We start from the raw sequence: 27,925 nt of genomic DNA, 5'->3' as shown, positions 1-27,925 counted from the left end.
AGGCATATTTTTAATCAAAGCTGATAGTTTTTTGTTTCACACCCTTTCCTCATTTAAAAAAAGACCCACTTAGCATAAATCTATTTTCCTCCTTCCCTCCCTTTCATATATATATATATAGGCACAAAGAAAAAAGAAGGGAGAAAACTGTTGCCATTTCCTATACCTATACCTGTTGGATAATTTCTCATTGCCCTGTATACATGTATCCATACTTTCTATTCCCCCAAATAGATTGTTTTTATTTTTACCTAAGAGACAATTTTCTTGCAATTATAATTCTAAAATCCAACCATTTCCTCCCTTCCAACCCCAATTATCAATGCACCAAAAAATAAAATCAACAGGTGGGATAGAAAGCTAAGCCTGAACTCCTATATCTTAAAATAAGAATTACATATTCTGGAACATTTGTAGAAAGGCAGCTAGTTTTAAATACAGTTGTACAGAACAGTGAGAAAGGGTCTTATTTAGGTGTGGCAATTTTATTTCATAAATTTGTGCAAAAAAAAAAAGAATGAACTTGTGCAGCTTTTTTGATGTGGATCGAAGGGCACAAATAGCACACTGGGTACAGATAGAATTACCAGTAAGTGAAGGGATTCAGCATCAGTAGAATTCCACATCTCAACATAACTCACAAAAAAGGAAAGGAAAGAATAAACAGAAGTCTGAATAATATATCCTTTCATTTTACATTACTCAGTCTGAATGTTTTCTTATTATTATTCTCAAAATGTGTTAATAAATTCCCAATGTTTCTTCTGGTTTAAGCATTCCAGTTACTGGAAAGAAATGCCTAACATTGTTCCAATTCACTTGATGGTAGATTCAAACTTAAACATGTTTTTTCATACATTGTTTTCAACATAAACACTTTCATAAACAAACACAATGAGCACATAGAACTGTCTGTGAAGAATCTGTGCAAACGTTTTGATCCAGTTCTGAGCACTGACAAAGGAGTCCTGTACAACATTTCTTTATACACCTCTTGAAGCTGTCAGTCAGGGCTTCAGGACCAGATAGAACACAATGTTCACAATGACTCTTATTGTGAAGAAGATTACATTCTAGACTGCCAGCAGCCTGTATTTAGCCAGTGTACTGCAGACTCACATTAATGCAAAACACTTTAGGTATTTTTTTCACAATCAGAAAACCATAGCAATATGGAAACAATTTAGGTGAAATGTGACACAGCTTCCTCTCTTGTGGGATGTCAGTGTAGCACACAATTGAGAAAGACCAGAAGGAAAAGACTAGACCTGTCCTCCAATGGGCACATGCAGATTGCAGAATATATTATCTCATACAATGGTGGTTCTTCACAACCACTGAGATGGTGGACCATGAAAGCTTCTATAGCTTTAACTGAAAATAATGAAGCAGTGTAGTTAATACTTGAAATTCACATAATATCCCCCTTTTGATGTGTGAAAATGCTTTAGTGTGTAAGGGGCATGAACATCACTTTAAAAATATGAGCAGAGTCCTGGTCCAATAATAGTACCTTTCTTGTATTTGCACATAACAAAAGCAGTACCTCAAACTAAGGATCTATAGATGAGATACCCTGATTCTCACCCAACAGGTTTATGTGCAATTAAGTATGACCTCATATAGCCATATCTTAGGAAGAATAGTTATGTATATTTAGAATAGATCATGTAGTTTGCGTAATCACATTTTAGCAGGTGTCAATTTGCCGTCACATAATAAAAGTGTCACAAGGTTGTCCAGTGTTCTTATGCTTCAAAGGGATGATAGGTATGTAATCACCATCCTTTACTATAATTCGTACCAAATCCATGTTTAAATAAAGACAAGCTTATGTCTTTGAGGATATGAATGGACATATTTCATGAAACTGAAGGAGATCTTGTAGTAGGCTATATTGTATATCAGAATTAAAAGGCATCCAACTTTGATTTGAAATCAATTACCTAAATTGCTGAACACTTAACAGGCAGGCTTTCCAAAATATTGTCAGCTGATGATCCCAGAGATGCCTGCCTATCATTCCTCAGCTTTTGTCCACCAGCTTTATGCTACATTTTCAAAAATATTTCTTGCCTCTTCATTCGTTCCCTTGCAAAAAATTTCGACTTTGTGATTCACTTGTGAGAGCTGATGAATTTATTGAGCCTCTTTTCAGCATCTTATTTATTATGTCTTTCCATGTTTTCTTGTACTGGTGTCGTAACAAAGAATACACAAAGGGATCTGAAACAGCTTTACTATAGGCCAAACACTTGGAAATAACTCCCCAGTGAGCATTGATGGAAACTATTGATGACAATTCTAGTAATCTGCCAAGAAAAAAAGAGAGAAAGAAAAAAAAATAGTATCAGATAAACATATCAAGCATTTGAATGATCTATATTCAAATATCATAACTCCATCTCTACCAAATTAATTAATCTCTGGGAAATTTATATGCATAAGAAAGTAACAAACTATTACAGGAAATAAATAAAACTCTGTTTATGCATGTTCTCCAGTCAATATACATACACCTGTAAGAAATACGCCACATGTTTTACATCAAAATGAGATTGGGTACCTCATTTTGAAACTATATTAAATCCATTGGATTTATGCCATTTGTGGAGACAACTGATCTGCAGAGAACTGGCTTGATTTGTTTTGTTTTTTTTCAACTGATATTTTTTAATAGGTATGATGATTTATTGATTTTTGGTTAACATTGCTAGGCAAACAATCAGGCTATATCTCCCTACCGTAACTTTCCTAGTGCTAACTGGATGATCAGCAAGAGAATGAAAAGGTAATACATGCCTCCTTTTTTCATTGAATAACTGAGGGTTGGTCTGAAGACAATAGAGAAATCAACATAAACATAGATATCTCAACATAAATCAAGACCAAAAAATCCAAGGTAATTTTTTTCTTGGAGACCATCAGACTGATTGCAGAATAGAATTATAGTAGAGAAATAAAGCATCCCCAAGGCTTGTTAAAGATTGTGCAGGAAGTGTGTGTGTGCGCGCGTGCGTGTGTGCATGCAAACAGATTAGGACAGTGATCAGTGAGTGATCAATTAATGATCCAGTAAATGAAATAATTTTAAGCTTTATTATTATCTCAAGCAAATAGGTTTAAAAGCATACCATATAAAGCATACATACCAAGCAATATAATACCCAAATCTCTTATAAGCTGCCAGGAGTTCCTTAATAAAAACAGGAGAGATACCCCAAGGGTAGCTACTTTGCAAAGTACCTGTCTCAGGTTCTTTGCAGAAGCTCCCCATAAACAACCCCCCAAGTTTTTTTTAAAAACTTGGCACCATGATCCCATGGCTCTGTTATATGGTCTTGAGGTTGCAAGACCTGACCTTGACTGGTTGTTACATGACTCTTGAATGGGAATTGAAAGTGTGAGACTTTCTATAGTAAGAAAAGCTTTGTAGCAATGAGAAGATCTCATATACTGTACATATTTGTGTTGCATTTGTGCTGATAAATAAATAAAGGGAGACTAGTATAGATCTATTTCAAGCTATTTAGCTGTCATCAGCTAGCCATACCCTTACTGGGATTTGAACCTGGACTGTTTTTACATGTTAGGCAGTTGTATTAGCCTCTAAGCCACAAGCTCTTCTCCTTTATCAGCTGAGCCAAGGAAATGGTTAAGTGTTATCTCAAAGCACCAGCTATCCCCAAATATGGGAGGGAGCATACTGCTTCCTTTTGTCTTTCAACTCCACCCTAGGAGCCTTCCAGGCAGATGAGAGCTAAATAGCTTGAAATAGATCTATACTAGTCTCCCTTTATTTATTTATCAGCACAAATGCAACACAAAAATGGTTTTCTGCCTGGAAGGCTCCTGGGTGTCTTCTTTGGGCATACCAGGTGCTTTGACATAACATTTTATATACATACACACACACACACACACACACACACACACACACACACACTTACTTTCCTGCCTGGCTCAGAAACCATACCATGTGCTGAGGATATATCTGCACAACATAGCATCCATCTTGCTACTGGGCCATTCATGCGGCATGTTGAAGTCAAATCATGGATCTATCTTGAAACTGGTATGTTTCATCACAAAATAGAAAATTCTTCTATGCAAACGTTCCATGTTGCACATAGACAAAATCTGTGGAGGGTAAATGATCTGGCCTACTTCGGGATTGCCTCTCCTATCCAGGGAGCACTGTTTTGGCTAATAGAATGAACATAAACTTGTTAAATAACTGTTCCCTTTTGAGTGGGGACAGAAAGAAAAATATTGATCTCCTAGAGACCTTTCATTTAAATTTTAATATGAGCTCTCTCCACCTGTTTCTCCTCTAGCTGAAATGAAAACATTGGCTCTAGTCTAATCCTAAGAGGAAATGCAATAGAAAAATACAAGGAGATAGTGGAAGAAAGTGTGCTGAGAATGGTAACTTCAAAGAAAAGCAAATTCCTCCCTACTCCATTGAGGCATTTGGTATGAGTTTCCATTCAAATGGAGCCTCATTATTTCCTCTTTTTTGGTTGATATTCACAATTGCTCTTTCTGGTTAAATGTGTATACTAAATTTATGAGTTGGCATGTCTGGTTTTTGAGACAGGAAATGTTCTCAAGCTCCCATGCTTCACCCCCACTGCATTCTGTCATCAAAGAATGAGTAATGGTATTAGCAGGAACAGAAATCTGCTGCCCTTATGTGAGGATCATGATTCTACTGGCCTTAATCCCGAGAGCAATATACTTTTTTCCCATATCAAGGAGCAAAGGAAAGCACATTGGTCTACGTGTCGCTGTCTCCCCTCCCCTCCTGTGTATGTATATGGAGATTCTCAGTCATATAGCCCATGGTTGCCCCAAAGGTGCTTTTTCAAGAGGCAACTTAACTTTCTGGTTTTTCTTTGAAAATGTTTTGCTTTCATACAAGAAGCTTCTTCAGCTCTGACTGGATGGTGGGAAATGGATGGATTTATAGTCCTTGCAAACAGTTGGTCATTTGTATTCTTTTAGAGGGTCATTGAGGCCACCTGGAGGTTTATCTGTATAGCCTTTATCAGTCTGCATTTAAAAGACGAAGGCCACTCATTTGAAGACAGCAAAGTTCACATTTTGGACAGAAAGGACCGCTGGTTTCAAAGAGGGGTCAAAGTGGCCATCTATGTCAACATTGAACAGTCTTCTCTCAACAGAAGGGAGGGATACCACACCATCTATCTCCAGTCTACAACACAGTCCTTTCAACAATTCCAAGATGGTTCCACTCCCATTTGCAGTACTCGGGTGACCCTGATGACACATAAACCTCCAGGTGGTCTCAATGATTCTGTAAAAGGAGCAAATGACCAGTTGTCTGAAAGAAGTATAAATACTTCCATTCCCCATGATCCAGTCAGAGTTGAAGAAGCTCCTTGGATGAGAAGTGAAACATCTTCAAAGAAAAACCAGAAAGTCCAGTTGCCTCTTGAAAAAGCATCTTTGGGTATGTGTATATAGCTCACCATTAAGTCTTTTGGAAATTCCCCTTCATAGATAACTTTACCTGTCCAGTCAAGAACATGCTGACAATTGCATCTACAGAGGTATACTATAATGAACTAATACACTAAGAATATTTATGAGTAGTACAATATAATGCTAGCATTGTAAAGCTGTAGCATATATTACCTTCAAGTGAACAATTAGTTCCACTTTCTTATAATTAATTTCTGTCAAACTGTCAGTTTTAGGATTTTCTATCACACGTAGTAAGTCCCACTCTTATCTGTAAGATCTCCATTTAAAATATTTAAATGTACCATTTTGAATTTCTCAGCGTTCAGAAGGTTTTACAGTATTGTTGTCAAAGAGAAGAAACAAGAGAATTTAGAGGAAAAGCTAAAGTAGTTCTCTGTAGGAAAAATATAATTCATACACTAATGTCAATTGATTAATCTTTATGAATTTATACATAGCTTTGAAAAAATAGATATGAGCCACTGGGATTCATTCCATGCACACTCAAATAAACCTTTCAAAGCATATTGAAAATAATGAATTATGACCTTTATATGGCTTGGCAATTTTTTCTGTTAGGAAATCAAGCAAGTGTTTTAGATGCAATTATGACTTGAACTTTAAAAGGCTGGATGTAACTCCCTCCTCCTTTTTTGGGTGGGAGTAATAAAAGACTATATAAACTACATCAAGAAGACAGCAAACGATAACTTTAAGCCATTTTTCTAACAGATAAATTATAGGCAGTAGCTATTATCATTATGTGATTGTGCCTTTCTGAGTCTAGATCAGAGTGTCTCAACCTTAGCAATTTTAAGATGTGTGACTTCAACTTTCCAGAATGCTGGGAGTTGAATCCCAGCATTCTATGAACTTTTAAAGTTTCCAAGGGTGAGACACACAGACCATTTCTTGATCCAGGCATGGAATTACAAATTTTACTGGTTTCAGTATTTTCAAAAGGATCTTTTTATCTGGAATTCATCAGAGCCAGAGAAGAGCTTAATTCCCTCACAATCTTGGTTTCTAACAGGAGAAAATATATTAGCAAATGTCATCTATCTATCTAACTTTCTGTCTGTCGATCCATCCATCCATCCATCCATCCATCCATCCATCCACCCATCCATCATCTATCTATCTATCTATCTATCTATCTATCTATCTATCTATCTATCTATCTATCATGGGGTGGGTTCTGGCAGGCACTACTGCCAGTTTGTTTGTGGGCACGCTACACGCACACTTGATGTACGCTCCACACGCAATTGCAGTGCAATAAAAATTGTTCTGTACATGTGCAGAAGTGAAAACCAAGATGGCGACACCTACTGGCAAAGAAACCGGAAAACCAGTTCAGGAGCGTGACAGGCCTGGGTTGCTGCGGGTTCCAGCCCAGGCCGCTAAACCACTACCAGTTCAGTCGAACTGGTCCAAACCAGTAGGAACCCACCACTGTATCTATTTATGTTCCTTCTTTATTATGTTTATAAATAACTAAAGGCAGAAAACCTACTGAACACTCTTTCTGCCTATTATTTTCCTCATAACAATATCCCTGTAAGCTGAATGGGCTGAGAGAGAGTGACAGGCCAAGGTCACCAGCTTGCTTTCATGCCTAAAGTGGGATTAGACCAGTTTCCCAGTTTCTAGCCCGGTGCCTTAATACTAGCCCAAATCATAGCTGTATTAATCATACTCTCATTTATCATATAAATATTAATATATTCATAGAAATGGTACAAAAAAAGTCTATATCACACGAATTTTTAGAATATATAGTTTAAATCAATCAACAGAATCAAGCTTCATTATACAGTATACTTCTTGTTGAGTCTTTAAAAGAACGAATCAATGTTTACTACCATGACATTAAAAAACTATTTTAAAAAATGCAGTAGTTGATCCAATTATTTTTTCCAATTGTTTTTCTAATGATTTTTTGAAACTATAATCTGCTTTTTTGTTTGCTGAGTGTTTAAACTACTAAGCAATTTTGGAGAAATTAGCCATTGATTTCTATGCTACAAAAAAGATGCCCCAATAAATCCTGGCTTTTCTTTTTCTTTTTTTGCTATATTGTTAAGTACTAGATAGTGAGGTGGGGAAGTATTGAGGAAAATATCCCCAGTGGTCTTTGGAGTGGGTCCATGATTTTGTTTGTTTGTTTGAGCATCTGAAGGAGGCAGAGTGGGAGAGCTGTTCCCCCTTTGGTCATGTTTATCTTATTTAAAGAAGACCAATAATTAGGAACCATCTCCAAGAAAGGAAACATTGGGAGTTAGGAGTCTGTAGAAGCTTGGCTGCCATGTAACCTTTGACACATGTTTAATAATACTAGTGACTTTCTGTACAATGGTGCTACATTAGTTAGAAATATCCATTCTAATTCATCAGTTCTTGTGTATCCGAAAACAAGATCATTCAAATGTATTCTTACATTCTATTATTACTACTACTACTACAACTCTTTCTACTACTAATACATTCTGTTGTTTCCTTTCGAATTCTACATTAGATAGTTGTCGCAGTGGTTAGAGTGCAGCATTGCAGGCTAATTTAGCTGACTGCTAGCTGCAGTTTGGCAGTTCAAATCTCACCGGCTCAAGGTTGACTCAGCCTTCCATCCTTCCGAGGTCAGTAAAATAACAACCCAGATTGTAGGGGCAATATGCTGACTCTGTAAACTGCTTAGAGAGGGCTGTAAAAGCACTGTGAAGCAGTATACAAGTCTATTGCTATTTCTAATACTTCCGCATTATATTATGTTTTTACAACTGGATTTGGTATCTTGGTCTGTTTATAGAAAGAAGTGCTTGAACTTCCTGGCAGATCAATTGTCATCAATCTTGCCTTCTAAAAAAGCATTTAAGCAGTCAGCATATATCTGTTATATTTTCCATCCATTGGATACAACATAACATAAAACAGAAGACAAAAATAAAACTAGCAAAATATTGCAATATGGTATAAACAGACACTCAGATGTATGAATACTGTATAAGTAAATTTGTTTGTTTATATATGTTTAGAAATTGCAGATCACTTTGGTCAGGGAATTTTGGATGGCATGCAACTTCCCAATACATAATTAAGATTAAAAGAATACAAATCAAATTTTAAAAAAATGTACAGTAAACATACAGTAAATCCAGGAGAAAAATCTAAGTTATTATGAAGAGTTGACAGTGACATAATGGCACATCAACAATTCATCAGACAAAACTGAGACATATATTTAGAAGAATAAAACCAATTCTCCCTCAGAAAAATAGTTGCTGTGAACCATCACCCAGTACTGGTAGTCTAAATATTATTTAAATTTAATTATAAAGTGAAGCACATTTAACATTAACTGATCAATGCTAGTATCAGATAATAGGGTGATTCAAGTATTAGCCTATTACAAGTTACATGTCTACAGAAAACAACTAAGCATGAAACAGCAAATGTTAGGTACTAATTTAAATAGGCAATAGTTATCCCCTGCAAGATGCTATCAGCTAGGCCTAAATTAGAAGAGTTTCAGAACTTATTTGGGGCACAAGCAAAGCACAGCTTCTTTTTGGTTCCATATTCTTATTTGAGCCTTAAGTGTTCTTTAATTGTAAGAACAGAAAGCTGCCTTAAACGTATTCCAGTGGCTATATAGAAATGGCAAAGATCAAGCATTTTGCTGGATTGCAAAACATAAATTCATGGGTGGATTTATGTATGTATTCACTGTGTGTGTGTGTGTGTGTGTGTGTGTGTGTGTATGACAGCATTCAATTATATTTTAAACTGATCCATCAGGATCTATCTATCTATCTATCTATCTATCTATCTATCTATCTATCTATCTATCTATCTATCTATCTATCTTCAATCTCTCTTTCTCTCTCTGCCATCTATCTATGCTTTATAAACACACTTTGTATTTAGAAGATATTTTTGTCTTTCAAATATGTTCTTAACCATCTTACATTGTCATATAAGCTCAGCTACATAATGGTATATCTATCCATCCTAATCTAATTTATCAACTCATGGGTCATCTATTTATGTTTAACTGATGCCCCAAACTAACCACAATGGGCATGAATCCAAGCTGTAATGGAAGAATATTATACAATCAATATGTCAACTGACAAATTAGCAAACAAAAAAAATCAAGTGGTACAATGAAAAATAGTCATTCTGCACTAATATGTCTTTTGAGCCAGTCACCATAAAAATGAAAAATCTGATTATATAGCTACTCTCCAGAGAAGAATCTAAAAGAAGCTATCTCTCATTTCAATACTTTGAAACACTAATCCATTATTTTTCCTCTCCCCAATGTATTGGTCTGTCTCAACGCATTGTTTTCTCCAAGCACTGATCTAATAGTAGGATAAATTAATCTTATATTGATGGAAAAAGGAGACACAGCTAACTATTTTCAACATGTTAGTGTCTAGAGTTGACTGGGGAAGTATGGAGGAATTATTTTAATATAATGTCTCAGGTAAATCTGGATGATGTAATCAGGGATCTTCAACTCCTGGTCCATGGACTGGCACTGCATCATGGCATGCCAGCAACTGGGCCACAACGTGACAGTAACCACACTTTGCAAACAAGCAAAGTCTCATCCGCGGGATGCAGGCAGCATGCAAACCCGTGTCCCCTTCAGTCTGCAGAAAAAGCTTTTCCATGGAAATGATTCCTTGTGCCCAAGCGATTGGGGACCACTGATGTAATGATTATCTACAAGGCACCTAAGCTCTTCAAATTTGGAGTTTGATTTGACATGTTTTAATCAGCCTATCTGAACTCAGTGTCTCCAAATATGTCTATAATACAACACTCAGAATTCTCAATAGGCATAACCACAGACTATTATATCTGAACATTTTGGACACTAAAAACATTTGAAATCTACCAATATGGAGATAGCAAAGCTGGATAAATAATTTATTCTAAGAACCATTGATGCTGGATAAGGGCTATTTACATGTATCAGATAAACATTTCGATTTGTGAGTCAAAATATAGAAGTAGAAGATAAGAACTGCATTTGATAAGCTCCCACAGTTTGGACATATGTACATGAATTGTTAGAACCAGGAAACTAACATCAGTATGCATACTGCTTTAAGTTTCATATGTGTGCCAAGATCTTCTCATTTTTTCCATCAACTGTTCTGTTAAATATAAATCTACACATTTCAAATGTTCATAAAAGCTAACATAATCTTTCAGATTTCCCCCTCTTGTGCTGCTTCTGAAGTACCGCAATCAACATTTCAATAATTTAGTTCTATTTAAACAATTATAAATGATGTCCTTGAATACAGTTTTCCCCTCAGTCTTTATTTTGCAGTAACATTGAACTGTTTTGACAATCGTGGTAGAACTGAGATTTTTGTGATCTTGTGTTAGTTAAACTGTACACTATTATACATTAATAATTCCATCACCAGCGGTCCTCGCTTACAAATTGCCAGATCTAGTGATTGTTCAAAGTTACAATACTATAAAAAAAACAAATTAGTAACTAATCGTCACATTTACAAAGACTGAAGCATCCTGAAATTACTTGGTTGCCGTTTATATGTTTTCCAACCAACTTGTGATAAGCAGACTTAATGGAGAATGCAGAAGTAAAATAACAAGTCACAGACACATGATTTACTTAACCATGGTGACTTCTTAGTGACTAAATGGGAAGTTAGGTCTGTCACAGTCATGTGCTTTTCCATTTAATGACCATCAAGCTTAGTGGCAGAGTTTTCAGTTCCAACTGTGGTCACTAATCAAAGACTACCCATTTCGACTATATACTCCCTCTCTGTTATGTTATTATTACTAGGAGCATTTTTCTAAACTTCTTTAATATATTTAGCAGCGATAAATCATGTTTGAGGTTCCACAGTGATAAAGCTGGGCTATTACTTGTCATCACCATGTGGAGGGCACTTGAAATGTTCTTTTACAGTGATATATTTGTAATACGGCACAGAGCAAAGATGTCACTAGTAATAGCTGAAGGGAGCAGAGAAAGATGAGAGTGTCAGGAAAATATTCAAGGTTATATGGCCAAAATGCTGAGTTTTATTAGATAAGAACATCATAAAATACAGGTCTATAAACATTATGGAAATATATGACATGATATCTTCCTTAAGTAGTTTGCTGTGACTTGAAATATCTGTACACAAATAAATGTGTACTGGTATTTATGCATTACAGAGCATAAAAGAACTGTTGCGTTTTATGGTCAACCTTCTTAAACCATTCTGATCTTCTTCAGTGAGAATCCGATTCCAGGCTTCACAGCGTTTATTGGAATATTTATAATGCAAGAAACAAAATGCAAGCAATAGATGACAACAATTGTCAGTGCAGTGAAAAATAAAGATCCTGAGCAGAATGTTGCCAAGTGAATACTGGGTATATCTTTGTTTGGAAAGGAGTGAAGTGGCATAAAACTTACCTTGTGATTACATATGGTGCAAAACAAAGTATAAAAGTGCCAATAAATGTACTGATTTTCTTGGTTGCTCGTTGTCTCCGTCTCTTTTGTTCTTCTAGACATCGCTCTCTTACACTGTGCAACAATGGACACAAACAAGAAAATCAATTATAAACTGAGGTTGCATTTCCACATTTTTCTTTAGTCATTTCAATATGCATTCTTTTTCCCAAAAGGGAATTCTATAGAATTATTTTTCTGGATCATAATATTTCTTGACAAAAGGTTATGTAAATGAAACATTTCCTTTGCAACAAATCATTTTATAATTATAAATTATATTTTTGTAGATCTTAATAAGTAGACATAAATTAATTTAGTGCATGTTGCTTATATTCATGTTGGAAACATTATATGTGTATTTATATGTGTGTTTATACATATACTATAAAATCTATATATGATTGCATACTTTTAACTTTCAGGATCTTGCAGATTTGCAGAAAAGAATCGGCAATAACAATCTGCAAAATATCTGAATCGGGGGTGGGTTTCAGCCAGAGTTACAGCTGATTCGCTCATGCGTGCACTGCGCATGCATATACTGGTCAATGGAAATTGTTCTGCAGATGCACAGAATTAAAAAAAAAGATGGCAGCGACGGCGACTGGGGAACCAGTTGAGGGGCATGACCAGCTTGGCTTGCTGCCGGTTCTGCTTCTAGGCCGGCATACTACTACCGGTTTGGCTGAACCGGGTCAAACTGGTAGGAATCCATGCCTGATCTGAAGGTTACAAGCCAACATACAGTTGTGTTCTTAAGTCTGGAGTGAAATGAGAAAAATCCAAGGTATAGCAAGATGACTATAAGGAATGAAGTAACTAACAAAGTATTCAGAAGAGACTATATAACAAGAAGGGACCTTGGAAGTCTTCTAGTCCAATCCTTGGCTCAAGCAGGATACCCTATACAATTCTGGACAAATGGCTGCCCAATCTCTTCTTGAAATCTCCACTGATGGAGCACTCATAGTTTCTGTAGGTCAACTGTTCAATTGATGAATTGTTCTTGCTCTCAGGAAAGTTATCCTTCGTACTAGATTGCATCTCTCTTTAATGATATTCCACCCATTACCTCTTTTCCTGCCCTCAAGTGCTTTGGAGAATAGTTTGAGCCTCTCTTTTTTGTGACAGTCCCTCACATACTAGAAAACTGATAATCATATCACCCCAGTTCTTCTCTTTGCTAGACTAGACATACCTAGTTCCAGCAATTGTTCATTGTTCATCTTATCATCTTTGTTGGTCTTCTCTAAAAAGAGTCTCAGCATCTTTTTATCTCATGGTGGCCAGAACTGGATGCAGTATTCCAAGTCTTAAATCAATCAATATGTGTCTATGTGCATATATGCATTGACCATCTAAGCTGTTTTTGCCTGTAAACCAGTTCAAGAAAACCCCATTCAAATGAAGAATGAGCCACTGTGGTTAGAGTGCAGTACTACAGGCTACTTCTGCTGATCACGGGCTGCCAGCAGTTTGGCAGCTCAAATCTCACCAGGTTCAAGATTGACTCACCCTTACATCCTTTCAAGGTCGGTAAAATGAGGACCCAGATTGTTGAGGACAATATGCTGATTCTGTAAGCTACTTAGAGAGGGCTGTAAAGTATTATGAAGCGGTATATAAGTCTAAGTGCTAAGAAACTTTTACAACAGATCCAAGAGGATTCAAATTGACCAAAGACTATTATGTCCTCCCATTGGACAATTCCTTTGAAATGTGCCCTCTTATCTTTCCTCCAGAAAAGCAATTGCCTACATTTTACTTCAGATTAATGGGTCTTCCTGGACATTTTTTTTTTAAGTCTGACTGTCTATCTGCCTCTCCCTCTTTGTTAAGTTTATATATTTATATATTCAGGTTAAAGCATCAACAGAATGGAAATCAGCTGGATGTACAAATAGGCACAACATTAAATAAATATTTAATTAAACAATTAAATAAAAATATTTCCAGTTACCTTATTAACAGTTCCAATGCCATCCCCCCCTTTTGGGTATTGCTGAAGTAACATAATGATTATAATCTTTGCCTCAAATAAAGAAATTTAACAATTCAGAATTTAGTAGGAATATTTTGTTATTTGAATTACATTTTTAAAATTTAAAGTTTGTCCTTCAAAAAAAAATACTTAAGAAACAATGAAATGCTGCACCCTTGGACTTATTTTTAAGGGAGGGTGAGAAGAAAATCTAGCTAGGTCAAGAAAAGTAAAATAGCAATTTCAAAAAAAATTCTGCTGTTTTTTTGAAACATGGATCAGTTCAGCAAGATCTTAGCCATTGTACTATTTCAACATCATAGTTAAAAGAAATTGTAGAAAATCATTAAAAATCAGAGTACCTATTGACTCATTCATGCACATATTTCTTTCTCTTAGAGTTAGCCTGAAAGGTACTAAACACCATAGTTGAAACAGAATGAACTGTTCAGAACAACATAAAGGGAAAATGGTTTTTTAAAAGCTTGGCAAGAAAATGCAACTGAAGATCATTTTTATGATAAGTAGAATTCAGGGTGATGTTTTCCATTTCTACCTTCCAATAACTGTTGCTGGTGTATTCTGGCAACAAGCAGTGTGGATAAGCCCACAGCATGTGCAGGGAAATAAAAAGTGCTAGAATCTACTCCAGCACTTCAAATCCCAATGGGTTAAACTGCTTCAAAAATATTCGTCAAAACTTGGCTTGTTGAAAGCATTTCTTCAGAAAACGAACAATACTGCAGGATTCTACACGGATGATATGCAGAAATCAAAACATGGATATATTAAAATAAACCTTTAATCTAGTTCAAATTATAAAACTTTCCTGGCAATAGTTTATCTGTAACTTCACTTAACCATAAAGGCAGTGGATGAGCCACGATTCTGCAATCAAGTCTGGATCTTACCTATTTCACTACTACTATTGAAAGCAGAAAACTTCACGTAAAATGCAAATGAACATCAATCCTTCAGCCAAAAATTGTCTACGATTTAGTATAAAAATCCAGTGAGTTGTTCCTGTTGTGTCCTCTGACAAAACCTGAAATACTATCCTGGTCTGGGAGTCCAGATAAGCGGCAAAGATTTATGAAGTTTATCATGTTATCTTGCAATATCATAAATGACTTGTAAACTGAGATCCAGCTGGTGAATTATAAATTGCTCTCGCTCGATATAATTATAACTGATTCTGCCTTGAGCACAATGTATTTTGAATTTGCTCATACAACCCTAATGTTCATATAATGTTAATATGTTCAAATAAGCTGTTCTGCAGATATTTAAATTTTTATTTTGTTAAATATATATGATAACAATTGTTAATCAAAGCAACAAGTACAGATAGTCCTTGACTTACAATAGTTCATTTAGTGACTGTTCAAAGTTACTGTCAACTTCTAAAGCGTTGGCATGACTATTATCAGGCTGGCATGGAGGGGGAAATTCCATGCATGCCTTCGGCCGGAGTCGGATCTCATGTCTACAGCCTAGTTGGAGAATATGAGTTATGACGCAGGACAGAAGGGAGGGGATACAGGGGTAAAGTTCAAACACAATTAAGCGAAAGCAGTTTTGGCTCCACAGGAGTCCATGCCAGAATGTCGATCCTAATAAATGATTGAATTTCTTTTGAACTTTGTCTCGAGGCTCGTAAATTAATTAGGTCATCTTTTGGGAGCTTCACAGTTACAATGGCACTGAAAAAAGTGACTTATGGCTGTTTTTCACAGTTGCAACCTTTTAAGGATCCCCATGATCACGTGATCAAAATTCAGATGCTTGGCAACTGACATATATTTAGGATCGGTGCAGCATCCCAAGGTCACGTGATCACCTTTTGCAACCTTCTGATGAGTAAAGTCAATGGGCAAGGCAGATTCATTTAACCAGGTTAACCAACTTATGAACTGCAGTGATTCACTTAACAACGGTGGCAAGAAATATCGTAAAATGGGGCAAAATTCACTTAATAAATATCTCACTTAACCACAGAAATTTTGGGTTCAATTGTGGTTCTAAGTCAAGAACTACCTATATGTGGTTTCTTTCCTTCAAATCCTTATTTGGAGAATAATGAAGAACCAAGAAGCAGAGAATAATAAGAGTCAGTTTGGTGTAGTGATTAAGGCATCAGCTGTAGAAGCTGAGAGTCCATGAATTCTAACGCTACCTTAGTTGGCTGCGTAATCTTATGTTAGTCACTCTCTCTCAACCCTATGAAGCAGTCAATGGGAAACCACTTCTGAAATCTTGCTAAGAAAAACTAAAGTCTTCTGTAGAGAGTCACCAGGAGTCAAGACTGACTCAAAGGCATTAAAAGAAACACAGAGGGAAAACACAAACGGCTTGGGTTCAGGGTTCAGATTATTGTGCCTGGTGATGGGCCTGGGTAGGAGATGATTAAATTTGCATGAGATGCAATTGGACCATGATGACAAATTGAGCTAATTTTGGGCTTTTTTCAGCCATGTGAAAAGCCATCAGATTCCTAAAATAACCATGAGATCCTGATAAAACAGTTTATTTTTTGCATACAGGCTAGAAAAGTAATCATGAGAATCAGATTTTTTTTTTAGTTTAGGTTGCTTTTTACATCGGATTAAACGTGTACAATCCCTCGCATCAGCCATCCTTCTTGGGTGATATTATAGCAGTCTGTGAGCTGTTCCTTTCAGAACCAGGAGAAAGTAAATTCAGAGCCAGTTTATTAATTTTACATTATATAGTACTAATGCAAAATAGTTCTCTTATAGTGCTCAAAAAGTGCTCAATAATAAGAGCTAAAAGTGAAAGAATCACTTGACAAAGATCAAGATAGAAGAGATAAAAAGGGCATAACCTAATTATTTTCTATAAAGCAAACAAAAATAGGAAATTCCAGTATAATTTTAAAAACTGCCTTCACCTCTTGCACTGAGAAGATGACAAAGCATGTATATCGAATACTTATCTGGGAATGCACTCAAGGAAAAGCCCTTGACCTGAGCGCTATTGTTGAAGGTTAGTGCAGTTAAGGGTCATTTCCAAGTTGCCATCATTTGCATTTCAATATCAGGGTATATGGAACAGGTATTCCATAAATGACCATACTATAGACTTAGGAATATGCTAGTTATAATTAAATTGTGATGGAGTATAATTTCTGTTTGTAAATTTTGTATGTTCAACTGACATGAAGCCAAGCCATTGTGGAGTAGAACAATTTGGGAAACAATTTAGTTATATGAGATAGGATGGGTGTCTTTAACTCACCATGTAGCAAAATCAATATGTTCTAATAAAGTGTATACATTACATGGTACAACAGAGCCCATTTCCTTCTCTCATAAATTCTCTGGATCTATATTTTGTACCCTATTTCTATTTCAAATCCCGGTTTAGCAGGTTTAATTAAAAATGAATTTTAGAAAGACAATATAATTAATAATGCTTTATAATGACTTTATAAAATGTGTTAAAGTTGTAATCTCTAAGGCTTTAGAAAGCCAGTTTATTAGAAACCAGGAGACTCTGAATTTAAGTCCCACCTTACCCATGAAGGTTGACTGTCTGACTTTGGGTTAGTCACTTTCTCTCAGCATCTAACATCAGGCATGGGCAACAAGCTAGCTGATAAATTCTTGTTGTAACACTCTGTTTATCTAAAATACCAGACTCTGCACTTGTGAGAAAATTGTTCAGTCGAAAAAATTTGTACACCCGTAAACTATTCAAATACTGAATGAAAGGAACAAAGATATCGAAGAGTCTCAATATAATCCATTTTGATTATAAGGTATTGTTGATTTATTTCAAGACCAATTTGAATAATTAATCTATTCATTAATATATTCATTAAATCAATACATGCAGTCTTAATTCAATAGCTATTTTCAAACTGAGCTTTTATGTATTTTTAAGTTCTTTGAATGGAGTACTGTAAATTTTGCTGCATCAATGGGAAGAGTTCATGTAAAGGCTTAAAGTAGATTAAAATAGGGATTGTGAAATCCCTATTTCAGCACACTAAAACTTCACACAAGAGAAGAATAAATAAGACATTTTATCTCAAAGATGGCTACATGTGGATGCTATGTCTCTAGCTAGTGAGCATATGAAATATCATTCATTTCTAATCTCATGATGCCTTGGTATTCAGCCATCAGGGAAACGAAATTAGTATCCTACCCTGATATAAAGGACTTTGGAGAATGATTTTTTGGAAATTCTTCCAATCTTAAATTTGCAATATACAATCAGTACAGTACTGCAGAAATATGAGCACCAAAATCAAAAGGTAGGATGTAACCAATGCTGAATTTTCCAGGCAGTACCAATCTTACCAGAATGGTAAATTATGTCAGGCTATAGTACTTCTTAACATTTTTTTGTCAGACTGTGATACAAATTTCAGAGGAATAGTAGTTACAGCTAGGCTATTTAATTCTTTTCAACAAGGATTGAACTAGCCTTTAAATAATGAATCGACGAAAGGGTAGATGGAAGAATGACAAAAAGAGGAGAAAAGCAAATATGATCATTAAAGGGGTTCAGTTTGAATATAACATCTGGAGTTCAATCACAATTGATACTTTCCCCCCCTGCATCTTAATCTCTTTTTGTCTCACTAAAAAGTTATAATTTGATGGCACCTTTTGGAGTACTTTTGGAGTCACATACAGCCATTTTGAACATCTATGGATTTATTTCAAAACAAAATGTATATCCCATCTTTACGTTTGAATAAACAATCAAGGGAAGTTACAATATTTTAAGAATGTCAAATATAAGTATAAAATTAAAATAAAAAATACAATCAAGGTCAATAAAATGAAATACAATAAAATAATGAACATAAAGAGATTGGTGACAGATACATGTTGGCAATCGTCCTAAATATTTAAGACAGAAAAAGATTCATCTTCTTGGAAGAGCATCCTCTCCCACAGAGTAAAAAGCTAAAAGCTGAGCTTCTGACAGTGGAGGCATCTAAGGTACCAGGAAAGGCAATCTGTCAATATAAGTAGTCAGGTACCAGGTTCAAACCAGGAAAGGGAATCTCTTAATACAGGTAGTCCTTGACTTACAACCACTCATTTAATGCCTGTTTGAATTTTCAATGACACTGAAAAAAAGTGACGTACGACCATTTTTCACACTTAGACTGCTGCAGCATCCCCATGGTCATGTGATCAAAATTCGGATGCTTGGCAATTGGCTCATATTTATGATGACTATAGTGTTTTGGAGTCACGTAATTCCCTTTTGCACCTTTCTGACAAGCAAACTCAGTGGGGAAGCCAGACTCACTTAACGACAGCATCACTAACTTAACAACCACATTAATTCACTTAGCAGCTGGGGCAACAAAGTTTGTAAAATGTAGCAAAGCTCACTTAGCAATTGTCTTGCTTAGTAACTGCAATTCAGGCTCAATTGTGGTCATACGTCAAGGACTACCTGTAGTCAAGTCGAAAGGGTTTATCACTTAAAATTGTGTTCAGCAGAATAGGAGGTGGGAGCATTGAGTGTGTGTGTGTGTGTGTGTGTGTGTGTGTGTGTGTGTATGTATTGTGTCACAACCCCTGGTATGGCCAAATATGGGAGGGAACACTCTGCTTCCCTTTTCTGTCCTTCGGCTCACTCCAGGAGACCATCCAGGCAGAAAACCATATTTTATAAACCATAAAATAAAATAAAATAAAACAAAATAAATAAATGATTGGGATGCAAAACAGGTCTTTCGATCACAACATTACTGTAGAAACACGCTTCTTATTATACCACTACAAATCCAATGACAATTAGGTATTTATGAGCCCTCCCAAAATGGATATTCTATTTTAATTCTAATGACATTTTTTTTACTGTTCATGGCCCATAAGGAGTGGGGGGGGGGGGGGAACCTAGAAATGTCATTTTAAAAAGCAGATGAAAGACGGAAAGTATGAAGGACCATCACACTCAGCTCTGAGACTAGATAGGGTTAGATTATTCTATTGTGGAATATATCCCATTCCTAAACTGTCTCAAATATCAGCAAAAACCTGTTTATGAAAAGGAAATCATTGATTTTGATGAATTAAACTGGAAGTTGGCAGATGGAAGGATAAAAAGGAAGGACTTTAAGAAATGTAGTGATATTTTTGAAGGGATAAAAAACAGTAAGAAATATAGAGAACACAAAATTCTAAAATACTGTACTAACAAAAAAGGCTATTTGTGTGATCGAAGAATGAGAGTATTTATGTACATATAATGGTATTAAAGGTGAAGAAAAACATAGCTACTAGTTGATTAAAAAATTCTGGTGATTTCAAGGACACTTTTCTGCAATTTCCTTAGCAGCCCTGGGGAAGAGATTTGTCCTAGGCTTCTTCTCAGATGCAGAATTTTGAACTTTGCTTTGCCAAGGCTCAACTACCTCTGTTTTAAAAGACTTTCTTCCTTTATTTGGTTACAGTATTATTCAAATACTTTGCTCTGAAGAAACAAATACTGGTTACAAGATGAGATAGTTGGCATTTTAGCTCAAGCTTATTAAATATCACATTATTAATACTTAGGCTTTCACTGGTTGTATAGCTCAGTTAATGGATTTACACAGCAGTTTTCTACATTCAGTAGAATTTATTCCCAGGATATGTTGCCCAGAATGTTTATAAAACTCCAAGATTAATGCATTTTGTTATATAAATAAAGCAGCATTCCTATTATTAGATCAAAGAGAAACAGAATATGAGATGTCATGCTGCATCATTTATATATTTGTTCTACTAGTTACATTATATATGTACATAAGTCTCTTTATGTATGAATTCTGGTAATATGCAATTACTCCTATTTAGAGTAATTTTGAATATCTCCTCTTGTTTATCTAAGTAATGATTCAAACTTTTTGACACATCTATTTTTATAAACTGTTTTCTGCTTTATCAGTTTTCCCACTAATAGTCTTTGTTATCACATTTCTTGCAATTGGGAATTTAAATGTGCTTAAGAAATGTAGACATTCCATGGAAAATGAAATCTATGCCAGCATATAACTAGCAGAAATAATCTTGCTTTTAGCTTTGATTAAGATTTCCCAGCCAGCTATGAGTGTGGGAAAGCCAGGAGCACGCTGCTCAGGCCAACTTGCAGTTTGTTAGTTAGCACTGGAAAACAAAATAATACTAATGGTAGAGCAGTCTTTCAAAATTAACTCATATAATTCCATGTAAAATTGAGCTTTTGCTTTGAATTTGGAGTGCATCTTTATAGCCATGCAATTTAGGGATGCAATTATATACACATAGAGCAAATCACCTCTTTGGCTGCCATCCTTAACATGAAGTTCAAGAAAAGCTGTGATGGAGGAAGTTAATCCAAACCACAATGCCTTAAGTCAGAGGCATCTAAGGTTACAACATTGTGTTCATGTGGAGGTAGACAATCTATAATTAAAATCATGTTTAGTACTGTATAGTTACACTAGAAAACAAATGAGATAAAGTAAATGAAGAGTTAGCCGAAAGACCAAATGAATAGGATTAGAGTAAAGAATTCTGAGTATAATTTTTCATGTAATTAATTCATTTATAATTATTAAAATGATTGATATAAGTTACATGCTTAAGATTTACAAATGAAAGTCACAGATAAGAACTATTCTTCTTGTAACCATAGCCAATGAAGTATCCTCAAGAGACCTAAAACTTCAGCTGATACAGCAACCTCATGTGAAAATTATTCTGTATTGTGTTTTCTTTAAAATTCTATCTAGACAGCCAAGATGGCATCAAAGTTAAGCTTTGTTCTCAGCGATAATTGCAATGGTACCATTTTCCAACATTATTATTTATTTTCTATTTCACAACCTTCATCCAAATAGTCATCAGGGCTGGTCCTGCTTAGGTTATGAAATTAATGTCAGCTAAGTGCTGTCAGTTGTTGAGGCAAATTAAAATTTAAGTTAGCTCTATGTGAAGACAATAGTGGGAGTTGTAGACTTTTACTTTAGATCAGGGTGTCAAACTCACGTCATCATGGCGGTGTCACATGATGTACTGGGACTTTTTTCCCTTCGCTAAACTGGGGGTGGGTGCGACCAGCGTCTGATGCATCTGGCCCACGGGCCGGAAGTTTGACAGGCCTGCTTTATATTTCAATTTCTATATAAGCCCTTCAACTAAAATTAACCAATTAGAAGTTTTAAAACATCCTCAAAAGATGCATGCACATTTTTACAACTAGCGGCACATCTTCTTTGATCGTTCAAATGTGAAACACCAGAGATTCTCCCTTTCTACTTAAAATAGTACAACTGCCATTCTGACCTCTTTTAGTCACTAATAGATGACTTTATAATGTGCTATATAGCAAATCCAGAAGTGTTGATTTGGTTACTTAGCACCATTCCTTCAAATGCCCAAATAATCCATATTTCTGTAATAAGCATCACATTCAGGAGGAAGCTTTGTCTCATGAATTGTAAAGTACGAAGGAAAAAAGAAATACAAAGGAATGCAATTGTTAAGTGTCATTAGAATTAGCTATGGTTCCTGTAATCATCTTAGTTATATACAACTCTGAGATCAATTGACTGACACTGACATTTAAGTATATATATTTTCTAGAATGTGGTTCTTTTTCCTCTAAATGATTTACTTATATTTAAATGCTGATTAATCACAAACAACCCAGAAATGTTTTCAAATAGAATCAAATATTACAATTCCATACTAAACTCTCTCTCATCTTAATTAACAGCCAAATCTTTAAGGGGAAAAATTAATTTAATGGGAAAATCTGGTTTCCCTTTTTCTGACAAGGATTGATGGAGTATTTGGACTTTGTTTTTCTTGTCTAAGAATTGAGTTATGGGGACAAGAGAGATTGTGAAGAAAATAATTGTGCCTGGTTACAGTGCTTCAAACATTGATTGACATCCTATTTTGATTTTGTTTTGTTTTCCTAATAAATATGCTATGGGGTGAACAGAAATTAATTTTTATTTAGATATGTTTTGTAAACTATTACACAACTAAGCTATTTTACCAGCTGGGATGAAGGAGAAAATTACTATTTCTTTATCTTTCCACTTTTTTCTTTGTTTTCCTTTTTTCACCTCTCCCTTTTCTTTTCTTTTTAAATTCCCTTGTTTCTATTTTGTTTTTTAGTTTGCATTGACTTTTAACACTGCCATGCATCATTCTTAATACAAAAATTATTTGAAAACAAAAGAAATCTGGTTTCCAATCTGATTTAATACATTAAGATGAATCTAAGGTGAACTTCAATATCAGACTTCAGCTGAAAAAAAAAACAGTCCTGGAAAGAAAATGAAGATATAAAACCATTCTTAGTTGTTACTTCTACATCAATTAATGGATAAGAGAACTGCAGCTGGTATTTAATACTGAGGTCAGTATATGTGCTTATGATATCTGTGAAAATAAATCCTACTAAGGGATTAAATCAGGGTGATGATCTTCATACCCAAGGGTTCCTTCTTATCTTCTCATCCTCTAGCAATATTAGAAGAAGTTTATAGTTTAATCCCACTGAAATATAACATCACACTTACATTGCCCATGATCAATTAAAACAAACCAAATCCAGGCTATTGCTTTTGAACTGATTTGCTTCAACTCTGTTGTGATCAACTGCTAGAGGGAGTCCTCAATTTACAACAGTTCATTTTGTGATTGAAGTTACAACGACACTGAAATAAGTCACTTATGATCTTTTTTTTTTGCACTTATGACCATTGCAGCATCCCCATGGTAATGTGATCAAAATTCAGATGGTTGACAACTGACTCATATTTATGACCGTTGCAGGGCTCTGGGGTCATGTAATCTTCTTTTGTGACCTTCTGACAAGCAAAGTTAATGGCATTTAGCATTTGGATGCAACTTTCAGCAGTAAGTCAGGAAGAAATGGAAAAATATGTATGAATCAAAGGTTTATGTATATATTTGTTACTTCTGAATGAAGCCAATGTGGTATTCTCATATTCTGACCCAATAATTTTTTTTCATTCTATAATAATAAAAGGAACATTTGGTGTTTATGTAATTGGTTTCAAATCTTGTTTTGTACTGGATTTATACTATTCTGCTTTATAATTTGTCCAAAACTACATTATCACTTTGGAAATGAAAGAGGCACCCCCACTTTCAAATTAATGGTGTCTGACGATGAGACTCTGCATTTATTAAAGAGTATGTCCCATAATACTTTGACCTCATAGTAATATATGTTCCTTTTATACAGTCTTTTCTAACCAAATGGAATTTTTAGCATTACTTGCATTTCAAAGGTCTATTATGTGTTTCACATTGTGTTACAATTCTTCTACAAAATAGATTCCTTGTTCCCAATTCACATAATCTTCGTTCTATTTTACTGGAAATTCCATTTTATTCTGAAAACACGTTCAAAATAATTTACCTTAAAATGGTTCAACTTTGAACTTGTTGTGATATATGAGACTTCTTAAAGTTGTCTCAGGAATCTAGGTTAGATTGGAAGCAATATTGAAAGAAAGAAATGTAAATGTGTTCCAACCAGGCTATTTTTCTAATTTAAATCGCACCAAAGTCGATACTGAATTATTGTGATTTATAGAATTATGCTATTGGAATGGGTTCACTTCCATGAATGCTGTAACTGTCTGCAAAAGTAATACAGGGCTTTCTAAATTGTAGCCCCTATTATTTTTAAATATAAAAGTGTATATTGGGACATCTAATCACAACTTTCTAGTAGCTTGTGTACCTTGATCTTAAGAGGTTTTAAGATGTCAAGCAATGGGTCAGGGACATTAGTCTGAACCTCATTTCTCACCAGCTCCTATAGCAATTATATATCCTTACCTCCTGTTTTATGCTAGCCTACGTGTTCGGTTTTTTGGGGAAGGAGGATGTTCTTTCTTTCTTTCTTTCTTTCTTTCTTTCTTTCTTTCTTTCTTTCTTTCATTAATTAATATATCACACATCTCCCTTATAAGAAGACTTACATTGGCAACCCCTCCAAGTATCTAGTTCCATACATCATTTTTTACATTTTTTTAGTAACTTTAATTTTAAAAAATGGGATTCTGGACTAATAATAAAGTAAAGAACTTCAGCACAGTTTTCTTTACTGATGGATCACATCAATTTTATCTTAGACAATAAGAAAGAATAGCAACTATGACTCTATGATCTAAGTATTCCCAGGTATCAACAAAAGGACAAGGCCTTTAGGAACATTATAAGAAAGGGGATCAGGATGATTGATATTCTAATACATTAGTGCTTTCTGATTGGTTATTTATTTGTATTATTTTATTTATTAGATCTATATGGCTGCCCGTTTCACCAAAGGTGACTCAAGATAATGTATAACAATACAATATGATAATGCCTGTACAACAAATACAATATAATCATATAAAGTTTGGTTAAAGTTAAAAATTAGTACTATTAAAACTAAGAGTGAGATATACATGCCCCTGATGTCAACCATTTTGTGAGGAGAAAAGTACCCAAGGAGCCATTTTGTGAGAACACCCACAGCATAGTCTCAGAATTCAAAATCTGCTTTCCATTACCCTAAAAGTAGAGACCCATTGTAAAAATGTGCATTACTCATTATTCTTTTTGTTTGCATAATTATCTATCTTTTCTTTGCATTCCATATTATTAATATCAATATAGTTTCAATAATCGTAACTTACTTTTTTTCTTGTTGGAGATGACAAGTTACTAGAGTACATTGCTTCTACTTCATTTATTCATGTATGATAAGTGCCAATTGGGACATTATATTCACCTTTATTTATTTATTTCAGTGACATCCTTACAGTCAATGTTTATATTATCCATCACAATGTTTCTTGTTCCCCCCCACACACACCTACACATAATACACAAATACTTTGAAGTCTCAGTAAATGAAACAGATTGCTCTGACTTTGCCCCTTGAAATGTTTCTTTATTTCCCTTAAGCAAAACCTAATCTAGCTAAGATAGTTAGATCAGTTTTCCCATTGAATCCTCTCACTTCTCCTTTCTATTTTATAGATCTTCTATTTCCTAATTCTCGATCATCCTGTTTCTATCTTCCCACTATTTATGCTTTCTTATCATAGTGGTCCTTCTTTCACCTCTAGCTTGAGATTCAACTTACTATGCATAGAAAATGTGGGTTGATTTAAGGACTCTTGAGTACACTTAACTCAACTTTCTTTCCTTGTCAGTATGAATTTGAATCTTAATGCTATTTTTGATGTATTTATACTAGTTCGTTGCTTGTGTTTATTTTTGGAATAAATATTTCTCTGGGCATCTTTCCTTCAAGGAAAGTTACTGACTTTACAGTGACATTCCAAAATGCACAAAAAATCCAGAATAGCATTTATTATGCTATTTTCCCACTGATATATCTTAAGGGACAACAGAAATTTCAATTTGATTTTATTCATACAGCGTGTATGGATAACACTGATCAACATTAATGAACAGACATGAATCTATTTACTCACTAGCAAAATTGTCAAAATGCACTACCCTAAAGGAAATGCATCCATGTGTAAACTTTTAGATTCCAGTACAGTATTCAAAACACATTCCTAGATGGCTTTTCTTTGCCTACCATATGCCCCTAACACGTTTTCAAAATATTATTAGCAATAACTTTCATAGATTTTTGGGAATAGAAACATGCAGAAGAAAAGCAAGGAAGAGCTACATTTTAAAATAATTAGCTAGAGATAGACGATGGTTCTGTCTAACAGGAATCCTTAGTAGTGTGCAATCTTGTTAGTAAAAGATGAAGGCATCTCCTTACCTGGGATGGATGTCCACAAGGAGCACAAGGGTCTGCATAGTAATCACATCAATCCTTTTACAGTGAAAGCGTGCCACCTTCAGCACTTTCAGATATGTGAAACACAAGACTACGAGAGAGAGGAGAAAGCTAAAGGAATGAAAGATTCCTGTGAAAATCATAAACTGGGTCCTGTCCTCCAGTTTCTTGTTGTACAGGGTGCAAGAGGCATAAAGGTGATGGAAACCTACCCAAGAAAGAGAAGTTGCCACAATGGGGAAAGATACTGAGTGTAACCACGTGTAGCTGAGGATGAGGGCAGCATCTTTGTAACGCATCTTGGAATGGTAGTTTAGAGGAAATACCACTGCTATCCACCGGTCAATGCTGAGAGCTGCCATGCTCAGCATGGAGTTGGTAGTCAAGAAAGTCTCTAAAAACCCCACTATGTGGCAAAGCTGTTCTCCTCCAGGTGGTTTCTTGTAAATGATTCCAGCCAGAGTGAGAGGCATGTTCAAAGCAGTCATCAACAAGTTGCAGAAGGTCAGGTTGAGGATAAACAATCCCGGGACTTGCTTGCGGATATCTGCACTATACAGAAAGCAGATCAGCACCAACACATTGGACAGCAACGATACAAGGATGAGCACCACAATCAAGAAAGCCAGGATCACTTCCCAAATGTTCATGGTGCCTCCATTCACAGGAGGAACATTTCCAAAACTGCACCCAGCTGGCATCCAGAAAACATGGTGTGAGGCACTCTCACACCCTCCTCCTCCTCCCCTGCCTGCTCGCACTCCTGCATGCCCTCCGTATTTTTAGAAGAGCTGCAGTCCCTCCACCCCCTGCTGCTGCTTCTTTCCACGTCAATGCTTTTTAGAGAGAGGCACAAAAAGCATTGGGAATGCCCATTAAATTACAAAGGGGGTGATTTTTCTTTAAAAAAACGAACCATGTGGATCATCCAGAATCAAGGCACAACTCTTCTAAAGAAAGCGGAATACTCTGAGCGGCAGGTCTTCTGAGATCTCTCATTATTGGTCCTAATGCTTCTCAGCAGTTCAGCCAGTCTATTTATTTTCATTTACTCCCTGCTTCTCTCTCTCTCTCTCTCTCTCTCTCTCTCTCTCTCTCTCTCTCTCCTTGTTCTCGCTCTCTCCCCCGCC

The 27,925-nt window shown here is 35.5% G+C and overlaps 1 protein-coding gene across 1 annotated transcript; it reads right to left on the bottom strand.

Annotated features, from left to right (window-relative positions):
* Positions 1-265: 265 nt before the first annotated feature.
* On the bottom strand, positions 266-27,496 carry GPR26 (G protein-coupled receptor 26; the record flags this gene model as incomplete). The annotated part of the gene is made up of 3 exons (XM_081955744.1): positions 266-2,312; positions 11,951-12,064; positions 26,778-27,496. 3 exons carry the CDS (start codon positions 27,494-27,496, stop codon positions 2,081-2,083), a joined length of 1,065 nt encoding a protein of 354 aa, XP_081811870.1. The 3' UTR covers positions 266-2,080.
* Positions 27,497-27,925: the final 429 nt, after the last annotated feature.

Source organism: Natrix helvetica (assembly GCF_964273705.1).
Source record: "Natrix helvetica genome assembly, chromosome: 5".
Taxonomy (NCBI): Eukaryota; Metazoa; Chordata; class Lepidosauria; order Squamata; family Natricidae; genus Natrix; species Natrix helvetica.
The sequence above is the reverse complement of the archived record's forward strand: the minus strand, read 5'-3'. Positions and strand labels throughout refer to the sequence as shown.